The sequence below is a fragment of the Nomascus leucogenys genome, chromosome 8, assembly GCF_006542625.1.
Source record: "Nomascus leucogenys isolate Asia chromosome 8, Asia_NLE_v1, whole genome shotgun sequence".
NCBI lineage: Eukaryota > Metazoa > Chordata > Mammalia > Primates > Hylobatidae > Nomascus > Nomascus leucogenys.
In genome coordinates this window covers 99,309,500-99,327,217 of record NC_044388.1, presented here as the reverse complement: position 1 = coordinate 99,327,217, position 17,718 = coordinate 99,309,500, and the positions used below count along the sequence as shown (strand labels likewise).

General features: G+C 37.7%; 1 protein-coding gene across 7 annotated transcripts in view; it reads left to right on the top strand.

The window, feature by feature from the left end:
- The window catches only part of STRBP (spermatid perinuclear RNA binding protein), a 160,143-nt gene that overhangs the window by 77,222 nt on the left and 65,203 nt on the right, over nt 1–17,718 (top strand). For all 7 annotated transcript variants that reach the window (XR_004031419.1, XR_004031418.1, XM_030817787.1 and 4 more), the window contains exons 2-3: nt 8,143–8,310; nt 13,032–13,252. Coding sequence is in view for 5 of the 7 variants with exons in the window: in XM_030817787.1 (XP_030673647.1) it covers nt 8,308–8,310; nt 13,032–13,252 (224 nt within the window). In the remaining 2 variants the exon portion in view is untranslated. The remainder of the gene's footprint in view (nt 1–8,142; nt 8,311–13,031; nt 13,253–17,718) is intronic.

Here is a 17,718-nt window from a genome sequence, read left to right as displayed (position 1 = left end):
TTTTCCTTTGTTGACTTTCCAAACAGCACAGTCTCATTTTCCTGCCATCTCTTAGGTTACTCCTTCTCTGAGTATAGTTGTGCTTCTCCTTTTGCTTTTTTTGTATTCTTTGGTACACCCACTCCCTTGGCCATTTTGTGGCTTCACATACTAAACTACTGAAAACTCCCAAATTTATATCCTAATCCAGACCTCTCTGCTGAACACTAGGTCCATATCCAGCTGCCTTCTTACATGTCTAATAAATACCTCAAATTCAATGTCAGCATGTCCAAAGCTGAATTTCTGATCTTATTCCCAAAACCTCCTCTCCCTGGCACCTTCCTTAACTCAGTTGCTCAGGCCAATAACCTTGAAGTCAATCCTGATGCCTCCAGTTCCTTCACACCCCACATCCAATCTATTCGAAATTCTGTGGCTTTTACCTTCAAAATATATCCAGAATATGATCACTAAACTTCCTTTAGTGGCTTCCTTCCTTCCACTCTTATACAGTGTTTTCAACATAGTAACCATAGTGATCTTTTAAAGATATGACTTAAATGTTGTCATTCTGTACTGAAAATCCTCTAAGGGCTCCCCATCTCAGAGTAAAAATTACAGTCTTCAGAGTGACCAGAAGGGCCCTAAATTAGGACTTGACAAACTGACCCATGACCAAATTTGGCCCATTGCCTGTTTTTGTATGACCAGTGAGCTAAGAATGGTTTTTATACTTTTAAGTGGTTAAAAAATATCAAAAGTTGATATTGTTTGATGTGAAAATTACATGTAACTCAAATTTCAGTGTCCGTAATTAAGTTTTATTGGAACAGAGCCACACCCATTTGTTCGCCTATTATGTATGGCTACATTTGCACCACAAAAGCAGAGTTGAGTAGTAGAGACCTTATGGCATGAAAAGCCTGATGTATTTACTATCTGGCACTTTAAAGAAAAAGTTTGCCAGCTTCTGCCATATATGGTCTGGTCCCCTCACCCCCACCTTTCTGTCCTCTCTGCCCTCCTCTCTCCCCCACCCCACTGCGGCCACTTTGGACTCATTATTATTATTCCACTTAACGCAGGCACACCCTTCCTTAGGACCGCTGCTTTAACTCCCCTGCCAGAAGTGCTCAATTCATAGACATCTGCATGGCTGTTCACCCCATCGAGGCTTTGCTTAGGTGCCACCTTTGCAGTGAACCCTTGACTCTCTGTTAAAATGGCACTCCCTCTCCATGTATTATCTGTGTGTGCTTACTCTGTTGCCTCCTCAACTTGCTTCCTCTCTTTTCCAAGCATTTCACACCTTCTAACGTACTGCTTAATTTTCTTATTTTTATATTTACTGTCTTTTGATTATTTGCCTCTTCTGAACTTAAATCACAAAGGCAAGGATTTTTGTCTGTTTTGTTCACTGTTGGTGGCCAAAGTGCCTAGGACAGTGCCTGGGTTATTACAGGTGTTCAGTAAATACTTGTTGAAATGCATTGAATTTTTGGTTCTTTCACCAAGTGAGTCATCTGTCTGGCTGAATGTTGTTTTGTCACATAAGGTGCCAGTGATTGGGAAGGGCTAATAACTGTTTATTTTAGTGAAGGGATGTGTTTTTCTGTTATCCACTCTTTTGATTGGTTATTCAATAAGAGCTTTTCCATTTTGCTCACTGACAGTAAATATTCAGGAATCTCATTCTGGTTCGACTTAGCTGGCTCATTCAGTATATTTTAGGTTCGGATTATAGCCATTGCATCTTCTTTGTACATACCGTTAGTTGAGAAAAGACCTTTTGGCCTCTGCCCATTATTGCAAGCCTTCAAGTGATATGGTAGAATAGAGCTTTTCCATCATTATAGGTGTTTTTGGGTAAGGAGGAATAGCCGGAATTTGGAACTAGGTGAGGATTTTATATTAGCTATTGATAAGTAATTGATAGGTTTAACCTTCTTGCATGTGCCTTTTTTTTTTATTACATAAAAAGGAAGCTTCCAGAAGAAAATATTGAAATTCAGTGTTCTTTTCACATTACTATTGCATAGAAATAATGCCACCATGTAGAGAAAGTTGAATTTATTTGAAGGGATTTGGGGAGAGTATTGGATTTATATGTATTTGCTCCTACTTTCCTTAGTGTGTTCTTTTTTTTTTTTTCTTTTTGAGATGGAGTCTCACTCTGTTGCCCAGGGTGGAGTGCAGTGGCACGATCTTGGCTCACTGCAACTTCTGCCTCCTGGGTTCAAGTGATTCTCCTGCCTCAGTCTCCCGAGCGGCTGAGATTACAGGCATGTACCACCACGTTTGGTTGATGTTTGTATTTTTAGTAGAGACAAGATTTCACCATGTTGGCCAGGCTGGCCTTGAACTCCTGACCTCAAGTGATCCACCCACCTCTGCCTCCCAAAGTGCTGGAATTACAGGTGTGAGCCACCACACCTGGCCCCTTAGTGTGTTCTGAGTTGATTCATCTTTGTATTCTCCATACTACCAAGCATATACATACAAATTAATAGGCAATTAATAAATATATACTTGTAAATCTCACATAATTTATCTTTTTTCTTTTTTAAATTTTTATTTATTTTTATTATACTTTAAGTTCTAGGGTACATGTGCACAACATGCAGGTTTGATACATAGGTATACATGTGTCATGTTGGTTTGCTGCACCCATCAACTCATCATTTACATTAGGTATTTCTCCTAATGCTATCCCTCCCCCAGCCCCCCACCCCACGACAGGCCTTGGGTGTGTGATGTTCCCCGCCCTGTGTCCAAGAGTTCTCATTGTTCAATTCCCACCTATGAGTGAGAACATGTGGTGTTTGGTTTTCTGTCCTTGTGATAGTTTGCTGAGAATGATGGTTTCCGGCTTCATCCATGTTCCTACAAAGGACATGAACTCATCCTTTTTTATGGCTGCATAGTATTCCATGGTGTATATGTACCACATTTTCTTTTTATTATTATTATTATTATACTTTAAGTTTTAGGGTACATGTGCACAATGTGCAGGTTAGTTACATATGTATATATGTGCCATGTTGGTGTGCTGCACCCATTAACTCGTCATTTAACATTAGGTATATCTCCTAATGCTATCCCTCCCCTGTCCCCCGACCCCATAACAGGCCCTGGTGTGTGATGTTCCCCTTCCTGTGTCCATGTGTTCTCATTGTTCAATTCTCACCTATGAGTGAGAACATGCGGTGTTTGGTTTTTTTGTCCTTGCAATAGTTTGCTGAGAATGATGGTTTCCAGCTTCATCCATGTCCCTACAAAGGACATGAACTCATCATTTTTTATGGCTGCATAGTATTCCATGGTGTATATGTGCCACATTTTCTTAATCCAGTCTATCATTGTTGGACCTTTGGGTTGGTTCCAAGTCTTTGCTATTGAATCTCACATAGTTTATCTTAAAATGATCTTCTTGGAGAGCCAGTGAGGTGTCTTTTTCTAATTTTTTCTTGCCCATATTTAATATTGTAGATGTGTGGTGGTTCTTTCATAATGAAATAAAGCCTGTTTATTTTTACATAGCTTGTTTTAGAGAGGTGGCTTATATTAGTATTAACAAAATTGAAGGTTTCCTAGTCAGTTACTGTTTTGAGAGTAAATTTACTGGATTCCATAACAAACTGTTTGCAAAACATTACTTGGGATTTTTAAAGAAAGTATTTCTATATTCATTGTATTTCAGGAAAAAAAATCCCTAAATATTTAAGTTTCATAGTTTGAATATAGATAGCATAGTTGTTTGTTAGTTTGGAGATTTTTATTTTTATTTTCGAGATGGAGTCTCACTCTGTCGCCCAGGCTGGAGTGCAGTTGGGCGATCTCAGCTCACTGCAAGCTTCGCCTCCTGGGTTCAGGCCATTCTCCTGCCTCAGCCTCCTGAGTAGCTGGGACTACAGGTGCCCACCACCATGCCTGGCTAATTTTTTGTATTTTTTAGTGGAGATGAGGTTTCACCATGTTAGCCAGGATGGTCTTGATCTTCTGACCTTGTGATCCGCCCGCCTCGGCCTCCCAGACTGCTGGGATTAACAGACGTGAGCCACCGCACCTGGCCTAGTTTTGAGATTTACCCAAAAACTTTGAAAATAAGTTTTTGGGAATTTATTCATAATTGCCAAAATTTGGAATCAGTCAAGATGTCCTTCAGTAGTTGAATGGATAAATTTTGGTATATCCATACAACAGAATATTATTCAGCAATAAAAAGAAATGAGCTATCAGTCCATGAAAAGATGGAGAAACCTTAAATGCATATTGCTAAGTGAAAGAAGCTAGTCTCAAAAGGCTACATATGATATATTATTCCAACTATATGACATTCTTGAAAAGGCAAAATTATAGACTGTGAAAAAAATTAGTGGTTACCAAGGGCTTGGGGGTGGGGAAGGTGGGAAGGTCAAATAGGTGGAGCATAGGGGATTTTCAGGGGTGTTAAACTAAAACTATTTTGTATGATACTGTAATGGTGAATGCATGTCATTTGTAAAAATCCATAGAATGTACAATGCAAAGAGTGAACCCTAATGTAAACTGTGAACTTTAGTTAATAATAATGTATCAACATTGGTTTATCAGTGGTAACAAATGTACCACACTAAGGTAATATGTCAAGAATAGGAGAAACTATGTGTGGTGGGTGGTGGTGGGTGGTGGTTGGTGGGGAGAAGACGTATATGGAAGTTCTTTCCACTTTCCACTCAACTTTTCTATAAACCTAAAGCTGCTCTAGAAAATAATGTCCGGTAATTGAAAAAAGTGCTCAATTAAAAAGTGATACACATTCCTTTATATATAATGCCACCTTCTGTGTAAGCCGTTCTAAGGAGTGCCTAGTTAATATTTTTCTAGGCTCAGTTTTTGAGAGAAATTTACATATATCTGATGTAGAAACAAAATGTTTCTGTTTGACATTAGGAAATTTGAGGTGTATTTTTTTCCCTGAAACCATTTATTGAGTGTATACTATTTGTAAGATATTATTAGGTATTTTTATATAACCTGTCCATTTAGTTTGGAGTAGATGCTAGTCAGCCCATTTCACGGGGGAGAAAACTCTGGCTCAGATAAGGGAAGTGACAAAGCTGGTACTTGACTCCAAAGCCTGTGTGCTCTGTGGTCACATAGACTTTTTTTTTTTTTTTTTTTGAAATAGCTGAAGTTTGTCCTCTATAGGAAATGTAAGTCCTTTAGAGCCAAAACAGTATTAAAGAAGATTGTCTAGATATGAATCTTGGCTCTACTGTTTACTTTATGGTCTTATTTAGGTTATGTTATCTGTTTATGCTTTAGTTTCCTTATGTGTTAATTGGAGACAGTAATTGAGATTGTTGGGAGGCTTGAGTTAATATATGAAAAGTCTTAGAACAGTGAGTACAAAGTGTTAGAACAGTAAGTACAAAGTGTGAGCTACATACATGTTATCTACTAATTAGTCGTGGAATTATTTCTCATTTTATTAAGAAAGGAAACAGAGACCCAAGGAAATTAAGTGACTCTTTGAGTCACATAACTTCTAAGGTCATATAGCTATTAACTAGCAAAGTTAGTTTTTAAAAAAATTTTAAGACCAGAATTTTATCCACTAAGTTGACCTTTCTTTTTTTTTTAAAAAAAAGAAAAACTCTTAAAAGCGACTGTAGTTTCTCCATTTCAGTTTAGAGTAAACCAGATATGTTATAAATTTGGCTTTTTTCTCAATCAGATTGATAAATAGTGGGGAAAAAGCATTGGTCTGTAATTTAGGTTTCAGATCATGTCTTGTCCCTTGTTCACTGATTCTGTTTCATTTTTAAAATGAGGGTAGAGTTGGTCAGATGATTTTTAAGTTTGTTTTATAGCACCAATAGAACATACAGTGAATAGAGATAGAGTTTTTTTTTTTTCATGAGTTAATGCACTATGCTATCATACTCTGAAGTTCCCAGAGGTTCTTGATGGTAGGGTAGTTACCCTCCATGCTAAATGACTGTGGAATTGGTGATCCATGATTTTTCCACTACATCTGAAGCCTGTTTCGTAGCATTGTTCTTCCTTTTCTGCCTTCAATCTATTCAATTATTTTGAGACCAGGGTCTTGCTGTGTTGCTCAGGCTGGAGGGCAGTGGCGTGTTCATGGCTCACTGCAGCCTCACCCTGCTGGGCTCAAGTGATCCTTCCACCTCAGCCTCCTGAGCAGCTGGGACTACAGGCATGTGCCACTATGCCCACCTAATTTGTTGTTATTTTTTTTGGTAGAGATGGGGTCTCACCATGTTGCCCAGGCTGGTCTTGAACTCCTAGGCTCAAGTGATCCTCCTGGCCTCAGCCTCCCAAAGTGCTGGGATTACAGGTGTGAGCCACCACGCCTGGCTGGCTCCACAGTTTTTTTTTTTTTTTTTTTTTTTTTTTTTTTTGAGATGGTGTCTTGCTTTTTCGCCCAGGCTGGAGTGTAGTGGCGTGATCTTGGCTGACCGCAAGCTCCGCCTCCTGGGTTCACACCATTCTCCTGCCTCAGCCTCCCGAGTAGCTGGGACTACAGGCGCCTGCCACCATGCCCGGCTAATTTTTTTGCATTTTTAGTTTTTGTATTGTTAATTTGTATTGTTATTTTCACCATGTTAGCCAGGATGGTCTAGAACTGGCTTCACTAATATAAAGAAAGCTTGTGTACTTTGTTTCAGTTGTTGACGGAACACATAGCAATCCTTTTTGGCTGCTGGATTCACAGCTAAATAGTGACTAGCCGAATCCCTTAGAATGGAGTAGTGTTGGGAATGGGAGATGCTGAAGACTTTAGTTACATAGTAAGGTCTTTATATGAAAGGTATAATTTTAGTATTATATTTAGTATTATGTTACTTAGATGGAGCATTTTTGAGATATCTCTTACTGTGGGATCATATTTTATCCCTGTTTTTTGGTTGTCCAAAAGGATCCCATGAATTGCAGCACTTGTGCATTTCTTCCTTAATGCGATATGAGTAATAATAAAGTAAGTCCCATTTATTAGAATCTCTTCTGTTAAATAGTATCATTTTTTTAAAGAGATACGGTATCGCTCTGTTGCCCAGTCTGGTCTCGAACTTCTGGCTTCAAGCAATCCTCCTGTCTTGGCCTCTCAAAGCACTGGGATTACAGGCATGAGTCACCTCACTTGGCCTAACTGGTAATATTAAGAAACTGTTACTGACAATAGGGTGTTTCCTTATTAAAAGGAAATTTAATTTAAAGGAAAGATATTTAAATGAAGAGAAAGTTATTTTCTTTGTGAGTTTATATGATATATGGTATGTAAATTATGTCCTCTTATAGCCACATAGTTAAAGCATGTGCTGTATTTTGATGTTCTGTTTTTTTTTTTTTTTTTTAATTTTTTTCTCCTTTTCTTGTAGCTGGGTTTATAAGTATTTCATCAGTGCTCAGAAAAGTTTACTTTTACTCTGTCTGGAATAAAATCTCATAAAGGTGGAACAAAATAGGTAACAATGATTAGGCCTCTGGATAGAAATAATACTGTGGAAATCTGGTGAGGGACATCCAGGGGTAATGAAGTCAGGATCTAGTGAATATTCAGGAGTCTGGCATAGCAGTGCATACAGGCCCAGGGATAAATAGGGTCTTTTGGGAGTTAGGAAGTAGAGCCAAAAAAGCATTCTGAATTTTAGGCTGAAAAAAATTAAAGAACAAACATTGTGCCAACATGTACTCTTTAATGGCAGTATCCAATGTAAAAGCATCATGGAATAATCATTGGTATTGTTGTATTTTCAGGTGTCTTTACTGAATTTTCAGATGGGTCTGAGTAATGCCAATTTCTAATTGAAAATCTGATGGTTAACTACAACTTGTTGCCATCAGTGGTGGTATTACTCTTTCAGGTGATGCTTCTTGACTGAATCTCTTTGCAAATGTATTTATCTCATTGAGTGCTAGTCAGCCAGCTGCCACATTGTAGCTACAGGAGGCTTACTTTTCTGGCCGTATCACCTAGGCTTCTGGACCCAGGCCTTCAAACGATTTGTTAGCTTTTTGTTTGAACTGAGGGAATTTTCCTCTATTGAGTTTATTTCTTTTTAATCAGGAACATGTTTATGGGCTGCACACTCAGATTGGAAGCCAATAGTAAATAAGCATTTTTGAAGTTGTTTTCCTCTTCTCTTGCAGGTGTGTTCCAGAGAAAAGCCTTCAGAAATATTTGCTATATTGACACTGAGCTGTCAGGGGACTCAGGCTTATGAGGAGGTATTGTTACACAAAACAGTGTCTAGTGAAGACGACAAGAAAGAGGGGAAAGGATCGGAAAAAGAAGCTAAAATACTGTAGAAAACCATGGTAGGTTATTGTGGATATTTTCATAATTTAGTTACAAAAGACTCTAGTAATTTAAAATTGGAAATGTTAACAGTGAGGGCAAATGAAAAACAATGGTGTTAATTTCTGGCTTTAGTGTATCATATAAAGATGGCACTCTACTATTCAAAGCGAATGAATTCAGATTTATTACAAGCCCTGTAAACCACAAGGTAGGGCCCCATGAGCCTGTAGGCCATGAATTATTAAAACAAAGGAGGAAATGCTCATAAATAATATTTTCTAATAAAACCGTCGTTAGCAAACTGATACAAATAGCTAGGTTTTTAACTTTAAGTTCAGTTTTTTTCTTGTGGAAATTAAAAATTCTGAACCAGTCCTTTAATTAGTGATATGAATGATGTAGAAGTTTATTATATGTGTGAATGTTTAACTGAAAAAGCCACCTCTTTTACATACTTTTAAAATAATAGGGTCAAGTGCTGAGTATAGTAGGGACACTGAATTGAGAATCAAAGAAACCTTGCTTTTTGGGAAGAGTTCAGACTTAAATTGAATTTGTGATGTTAGACGAGCTCATAGTCTCTGGTGCCTAGGCTTTTAATTGGTAAAATGTGCTGATTTTTTTTTCCCTTAGTATTATGAGTTCTGGAAGGTATTATGTGAATTTTTTTCTCCTAAGTATAAGCGAGAAAAGGTTTCTTTCTTTTTTTTTTAAAGACGGAGTCTCACCCTGTCATCCGAGCTGGAATGCAATGGCGCAATCTCGGCTCACTGCAACCTCCGTCTCCCAGGTTCAAGCAATTCTCCCTGCCTTAGCCTCCTGAGTAGCTAGGATTATAGGTGCCCGCCACCATGCCCAGCTAATTTTTTGTATTTTTGGTAGAGACGGGGTTTCGCCATATTGGTCAGGTTGGTCTCGAACTGACCTCAGGTGATCCATCCACCTCAGCCTCCCAAAGTGCTGGGATTACAAGCATCAGCCACCGTGCCTGGCCAAGATTTTAAAAACACATTACCAATGAGAGAAAAAGCAGAAAATATTAATCACCAGTATGATTATTTGGAATATGTTGTTTAGCTGGTCTGTTGGTGGTGATTTTTTTGATTTTTTTTTTTTTTTTTTTTTTGAGACAGGATCTTGCTCTGTCGTGCAGGCTGGAGTGCAGTGACATGATCATAGCTCACTGCAAACTCCAACTCCTTGGGCTCAAAGGATCTTCCTGCCTCAAGCCTCCCAAGTAGCTTGGCCTTATAGGCGCATGCCACCACATCTGGCAAATTTTAAAATTTTTTTGTAGAGAAGGGTTTTGCTTTGTTGCCCAGGCTGGTCTGGAACGCCTTAGCTCAAGGAATCCTGCTGCTTCCTTAGCCTTCCAAAGTGCTGGGATTATAGGCATGAGGCACCGTGCCCAGCCTGGTGGTGTTTCTTTAAATGTTACTTGCTTTTAAAAATATTTGCGCCAAGGCTTATAACTTAATCAGCTGACTCCTTAGAGAAGAAATTCTGATATTTTAGATCTAGATTGTGGGAACAAATGTTAACTTGGGATTTTCCCTGTCATTTTAGTTATGTGGTGAAATGTGAAAAAACCACACTGATTCTTTTATATCTTACCATGTGAATTATTTACCTCTCATTCCGCTCATTTCTTATAGTCTTGATATTCTTACAACTAAAAGAAATGCTTTATTATTTGTCAGAGTGGGTGATGTCTTCCTTAGTTTATTCTTTTTAAATTCAGCTTAGATTTTCTGGTGTATAAATTTTGTGTTTTTATATAATTTAATTAATGAGTATTTTCTGGTTTCTGTTATTACTTGCTTTTTAGATCTCAGATTGCAATGAGAATTTTCTCTTTCTGCATGGTTCTTCTGATTCAGTTTTTTGTCTTTTTTTTTTTTTTTTTTAAACAGAGTCTCACTCTGTTGCCCAGGCTGGAGTGCAATGGCATGATCTCAGCTCACTGCAACCTCTGCCTCCCGGGTTCAAGTGATTCTCCTGCCTCAGCCTCCTGAGTAGCTGGGACTGCAGGGGTGTACCACCGTACCTGGCTAGTTTTTGTATTTTTAGTAGAGATAGGGTTTCACCATGTTGGCCAGGCTGGTCTTGAACTCCTTGACCTCTGATGATCCACCTTCCTCGGCCTCCCAAAGTGTTGGGATTACAGACGTGAGCCACTGTGCCCAGTCTGATTTTTTTTTAATACTTAAAATCTGTTTAGAGCTTATTTGAGTAAATAAGATTTCTCTGCATTTCTTCAATTTTTCCTGTTACTGTTTTTTTTGAGACGAAGTTTTGCTCTTGTTGCCCAGGCTAGAGTGCAATGGCGTGATCTCAGCTCACTGCAACCTCCGCCTCCTGGGTTCAAGCAATTCTCCTGCCTCAGCCTCCCAAGTAGCTGGGATTACAGGCATGTACCACCATGCCTGGCTAAATTTATATTTTTAGTAGAGATGAGGTTTCTTCATGTTGGTCAGACTGGTCTCGAACTCCCGACCTCAGGTGATCCGCCTGCCTTGGCCTCCCACAGTGCTGGGATTACAGGCGTGAGCCACCGTGCCCGGCCTGTCACTGTTGTTTGTCTATATCGTTTTAATACTTTTTTATTGGTCTTTTTTTTGTTATTTTTTTTTTTTTTTTTTTTTTTTTTTTAGCGTTTCCAACTCTATGGCTCTTTTGTTCTGTAGTACTTACTTCGGGATAGATGAATATGTCTCACTAAGTGTTTAAAAAAATTGTTTCTTTGTGGCAAACTGCACCAGTTGGAAAACTGGTTGTGGATGTTGAGCAAGAACGACATCTAGACAGGTGATTTTTATTGAGAAAAAGAAAACCTTTATAATCTATTTTAGCTCTGTTTTTATATAATGATAGAGGTTTTCAAATGATTACCTTTTCAACCAAAGTTTTCTTTGCTTTATAGAGGACAGTGACACTATAGTGTTAACTTACTATTATCCAAAAATAATGTGATTTTTAAACATAGATATTCAAACAAGAACAAAAGAGGCAAGACTGTTCATAAAAAATTGAGAATGTTTTAGTTTACGATGGACTTCAAAACAAAATATTTACCATATACTAACACATAATTTCATGTAAGTAAAGACAGTATAACCAGCTTTTAAATGGAATATTTTAGGCTTTATGGAAAACTCACTAAGTTATCCTTGTTCATTTTGCTGTGTATCGGTATAAGTGTCTTCGTGATATTTGTAAATTTGGAAAAATTTAAAGGTTTTTGGATGTGTGACTCATGAGTGTATAGAATCTACTCTGTTAGATTTTCATGAAACTCGTTCATTTTCTGGGTGCTGGTCTGTTCCACTGATTTGATATTTCATTTTAGTTAATGGTACTACCCATCGATCTTTGTAGAGTATTTCTTGATACTCTTACTTATGTTTGTCCCCAAATGAGCTTTAAAATGATTTTTGTTGAGATTTAAGTAAATCAATCCTGAGGAGATTTTGATTGAGAATATAATACATTTGTAAATTAGCTTGTCATTTTGCAGTATGTATTTTTCCCACTCTGCATTTGGAATGTCTCCCACTAGTCTATTTAAAAAATTAAAGGCCTTGCACCAAAGGTTTGAATGTCAAATAGTGAACACTATTTTAATGTTTTTTATAGTTTTCTTATAGTGTTCACAGATAACTTTTTATTTTGTATTATTCTATATTATGAAATCCTAAATTCTAAAATTTAAATAGAGACCTGGGTCTTACTCTGTTGCCCAGGTTGGAGTGCAGTGACACAGTGGTAGCTCACTTAACCTCGAACTCCTGGGGTCTAAGGATCCTCCTGCCTCAGCCTCCTGAGTGGCTAGGACTATAGGTGCCCGCTACCATGTCCAGCTAATTTTTTTTATGTTTTGGGGAGATTGGATCTTGCTACATTACCCAGGCTGGTCTCCAGTTTCTGGCCTTCAAGCGATCCTCCCACCTTAGCCTCCCAAAGTGCTGGGATTATAGGCATAAGCCACCATGCCCAGCCCTGAAATCTCAATTTTCTAAGGTTAGAAGTCTTTGGCAGTTTGGAAAGGTTAGAAGTCTTTGGCAGTTTATGAGTCACTCGCCATCCTGCATTTCTGGGACTCTCTTGAAGCTAAGAAGTATCTAATTCTTGCAGATGATGTGTGATGTGGATGACATTTGTTGAAGTAGTATTCAGAATGTGTAGGTTCAGCTAAAAATGACTTTATTCATTTATTTATTTATTTAGAGACAGAGTTCACTGTCACCCAGGCCGGAATGCAGTGGTGTGATCTCGGCTCACTGCAACCTCTGACTCCTCAGTAGCTGGGACTATAGGTGCATGCCACGACACCCGGCTAATTTTTTTATTTTTAGTAGAGACGGGGTTTTACTATGTCAGCCAGGCTGGCCTCAAACTCCTGACCTCAAGTGATCTGCCCACCTTGGTCTCCCAAAGTGCTGGGATTACAGGCATGTGCCCCCGTGCCTGGCCAAGATAACATTATTTATAAATAATGCCAAGAGTGACTGAGGTGAACCTTACCAAAACATAAACGAAGATCTCTTGTTTTCTGGTGAGGAGTTCAATAGAATGGGATTTTACTTCCCACTCTTGAGCAGTTTTTTCTTGTTTCAGTATTAACTGTTTCACAGTAGACAATCAGTGCTATGGGTTGGCTAAAGATATAGTTGTATATCATCTTTTTCAGGTGATGTTTCTTTTGTTGAAGTAATTGTTTTCATTCTCCTTCTAACAGAGATCTATTCGATCTTTTGCTAATGATGATCGCCATGTTATGGTGAAACATTCAACAATCTATCCATCTCCGGAGGAACTTGAAGCTGTTCAGAATATGGTATCTACTGTTGAATGTGCTCTTAAACATGTCTCAGATTGGTTGGATGAAACAAATAAAGGCACAAAAACAGAGGGTGAGACAGAAGTGAAGAAAGATGAGGCCGGAGAAAACTATTCCAAGTGAGTGTGGACTGACCTCTGGGACGCTGTGCTAGAGTGCACAGCAAAGCTCTAAGGTCTGCTGGATTGAGTGTGTGTTATGCTGTTTTTTGGATTTTGTCTTAAGCATATATGAGACTATAACCAAGGAAGTAAATGTTACATAGAGATTTTCTGAGTTAAATTTGAAAGGAAAGCAAGAAAAGAATAAAGATTAGAGCCAGAGAAGGAAAATGGACCTGTTTAGGATCCCTTTTGAGAGAACACCAAGTCCTTTAAAATCATTATGTTTGAAAGTTATGATCTTTTTCCTGTGTTGATTCAGCCTCCTAAACTTTGAAATAAATAGTAGTGTTTTTGATCTCTGGGGAGATCATAAAATCTCATTTTTGTAAGGCATTTAAAAATCCTTGTGTAGAAGAAAGAGTGTAGGAAAATATATTTTAAAGGTATTTTTGACTGTATCTACCTCACTGATTCCCAGGAATTTAGCAGTGTCTTGCATATCATAACTGCTCTTTATATATTTGTGGATTGGATAAAGATCTAATGGGACCCACACCCTTCAACAATTATAGTAGCATATTCTAAGTGTGACAATAATAGATTAGTGAAACTGAAATGGTACCTGGAGTTAGATCATTAATCTTTTTATGCCAGGCTAAGCTTAAAGTTACTGTTTTGAGCAGTTGTCACTATGGTTGGAATAAGTGTCTAACTTTGAAAGATGGAGCTCATTTGACTATACTGTATGAATAGAAACATTGCTTTGGCTGTAATTTGTAAGTGAAAGAGGTTACAGAATTTTTGCAGCTTTTAACTTTAAATCAATGTGATAAATAAATAATAGTAGGAAAGTATTGATAAATGGATTTTCTTCACTGAAAGATAGTATAACCTTTTTTATCTTCAGATGAAAGATAATCAGTATGTCAGTTTTATTGCTGAAGAGCATAATTTTTTAAACGATTTACAGGCAGTTTATACATTGTGTCTGGTCATAGCCTTGTCAGTTTGAAGGCTCTTGGAAATGTAGTGTAATTTTTCTCATATATGATGTCTGTACAAATGTTACTGTTAGATTTGGAGTTCACATTCATTAGTAATGTTATCTAATTATTTAGTTCTATATGTATCTCAGCTCTTGTGCAAGTTAAATAGTCATGTATTCCAGATTTAAATTGCACTTTGCTACATGTTTATGTCGTGTTAAAAACTTTTTTTATTGTGGTAAAATATATAACATAAGATTTGCTATTTTTACTAATTTTAAGTATACATTGCAGTGAAGTTTATGTCTTTTTAATACATTTTCTAATTTTGTTTCTTCTCAAGCCTGGCATTATTTTGGAAAGCACTCCTATAGACTTGCTTAACTGGATGAGGTCTGTGATTTAAAGACTTGTACAGGATAATATGCTGCACACTTTTATTTGAAGTTTTATTTTTATTTTTATTTTTTTAGAGATAGGGTGCTCTGTTGCCCAGGTTGGAGCATAGTGGTGTGATCATAGCTTATTGTAGCCTTGAACTCCTGGGCTCAAGTGATCCTCCTACATCAGCCTCTTGAATAGGTAGGACTATGAGTGTGTGCCATCGTGCCTGGCTAATTAAAAAAAAAAAAATTTTGTTTGGAGAGACAGAGTTGCTACATTGCCCAATCTGGTCTCGAATTCCTGACCTCAAGCTATCCTCCTGCCTTGGCCTCCCAAAGTGCTGGGATTACAGACACGAGCCACCATGTCCCCCTGGATTTTATACTTCTGTGTGTGAATGCTCTTGGTTGTCTATATATAGTCTCCGTTTTGTGGAACAGTCCCTGGGTGAGCCCTTGCCTATGATCCTTCCCATGTGGTGGAACTCAAGGAGTGCAGAATGATTCTATTCTTATATCAGAGGCTAGCATGTCTTCCAAGAACAGAGTTGTGTTCTGGTAATAAACATATATTGTGCACCTGGTGAGTGTTAACCACTCTGAAGGACACAGAGATGGGTGGGGGGTAGCTTGTATTTATTAAGCAATTAAGCATTTTCCATTGCCAGGCACTGTTAGGCAGCTTTTGCCTATGCTGTCTTAATTTAACTTAATGCTTTACCTTTTTAAAAACGGATTCAAAAGTCAAATAACTTATACAAGGTCCTACAATATGTATTATTAGGAATATTAGAATTCTGTTTTTAATTTTAAGAAATTCACATATAGTAAATTCAGATACATTGGGTTGCTTGCTTTACAATAACTGCTATGTTCCAATTTTTAAATTCAAATTCAGAACTGTTTGAATTAGGAATTGATTTTCCGCTCAATCATGCTGTCTTCTACCTGTGGGCTGATAAGACCAAGTATATCATAATTATGGTTTAGAATTTAATAACTGAGCTAATAATAGCTACTATTTATTGAGTGCCAACTATTGTACCACAGTACTTTTCCTATCTTGCAACAAATCTACCAGTCTCTAATATTATTATCTTCCTTTCTCCACTCCTGTTTTACTTGTGAAATTTCCTGTGCTCTAAACTCGCTTATAAAAAAAAAAAGAGTGACTCAGAATCATTAACAAACTTTAACTTGTTTAAGTCTACTTAGTAAATATGTGTGCTTGAGCCAGGATTCATGTTCAAGTTTCTCTGACTCCAGATCCAGTTTTCTTAGCATCTATGCTTCATTTTCCTGTGAATAACATGTGAAAGTACAGAGCAGGGAGAGACGATGATGTGCTGGTTCTGGAAATCTGCAAAAGCTCCATGAAGGAGGTAGCACTTGGAATAGGCTCAGAGGATGGATGGGGGTAGGGTTTTGGCAGGTGGTGAAAGTGAAAGAAAAAAATAAATCTCAGCACCGATCTAGGTATGAGAAAGTATAGAACTGTTAAAGGAATAATAACTGTTGTTTATTGAGCTGTTAATATCTGCTGGGCTCTGGCCAAAGTTTGTTACATATATTCTCACTACCACTCTGTGAGAAAGGTATTATTCCTGTTTTACAAATGAGGAAGCAGGCTCAAAAGAAGTCCAATGAAATTTGTCCAATGTCACACAGTAAGTAGCAGAGCCAGTATTTGAACCAGGAAGCGATGTCATTTTCTAAATTGCTTTCCAATATGGTAAGTGTTCAAGTGTTCAGTGGGACACCAATGAAATAGTAGGTAGAGGGTTATCCAATCAGCGCCTTTGGAAGATTATTCTGGTTGCTGTATACAGTGCTTTGGAGATGACAGAGGTCAGAAAGGCCAGTAAGGAGGAGGTTATTGAGATGGTCTACGTGAGAGGTAATAAAAGCCTGAAGAAACTGGTTTGCAAGTTTGATGGTGATTATAGAGGGATAATTTATAAACCATTACAATATTAGATTTGGAAGAATGACAGGACAAGGATACAGAGGAATAAGAAATCAAAGATGACTGATTGTCTATTGTTAATATCAGACAATTGCCTACACTTGGTCACCTGCTTTAAAATGCTTTTTATTTCTATATTTATACCACCTTTATCATTTTTCATTGACTTAATGTTTATTAAATCTCTATAAGTGTGCCAGGCACTGAACCCATGGCTGGATTATTTATAACTTCCTTTCTAGTTTCCACTGCCACAGTTTGTTTCTCTCCCGTCTCCCTTTCCATTTTATTCTCAACTCTGCTGATTCTTGCCCAACTCTGCTGATTCTTTGCTTATAGCTAGAATGACTGTTTCCCATCTAGGTAGATCAAGATTCTGCTGAAGTCAGACTTTCAGTTTGCCTTGCTTGACATCTCTAATTTTGACCTCTCCCTTTTCTGAACTTGGGAAGCAATCATATAATGTAAGGGACCTGAATGTTGTGGGCAAAACAACTTATGTTTGAATTTAGGCTTTGCCATTTTACTTTCTTGGTGAATTTGAACAATTAACTTTTCTGAGGCTCACATTTCTTGTCTTCCAAGTGGAGGCTTGTGGTGAGATTTAAATGAGAATATGTGACACCTGTTCGTGCTCAGCTGTTACTTTCTCTTCCCCTTTTAAATAGGGCACTTAAACTTACTGCTTTTGTTGCTTAACTACAGAGTAAGCCTCAGGAGCAGGAGAGACTGTAACTCCTGCAATATGTTTGCCATACTCAAACACTTGCTTATTTGTTGAAAGATGGTTAAGCTTAGTTAATATTTTCATTTGTGATTAAGGGAAATGAACCAATAAGAAACTTTTAGAATTAAAATCAAGGATAGATGAGCACTTTTCTTATGCACCATTCATGACTTGATGTTCTTTGAGTGTTTGCTCTTTTAGCTACTCCTGGATTTGGAATGCATATGCTGGCAGTTTATCTTTCCTTCCTTAGCTCTATACTTTTATCACATTTTTCTGCTTTCCCCATAAGCTGATATACAAAGGGCGGCACTTTAGAATGATATAATTGGGAGGAACTTTAGCTCATCTAGCCAATAGTCATTTTACTGTTGTGGATACTGAGTCAGCAGGCACTACGAGTAGAATCCATGTCTTTT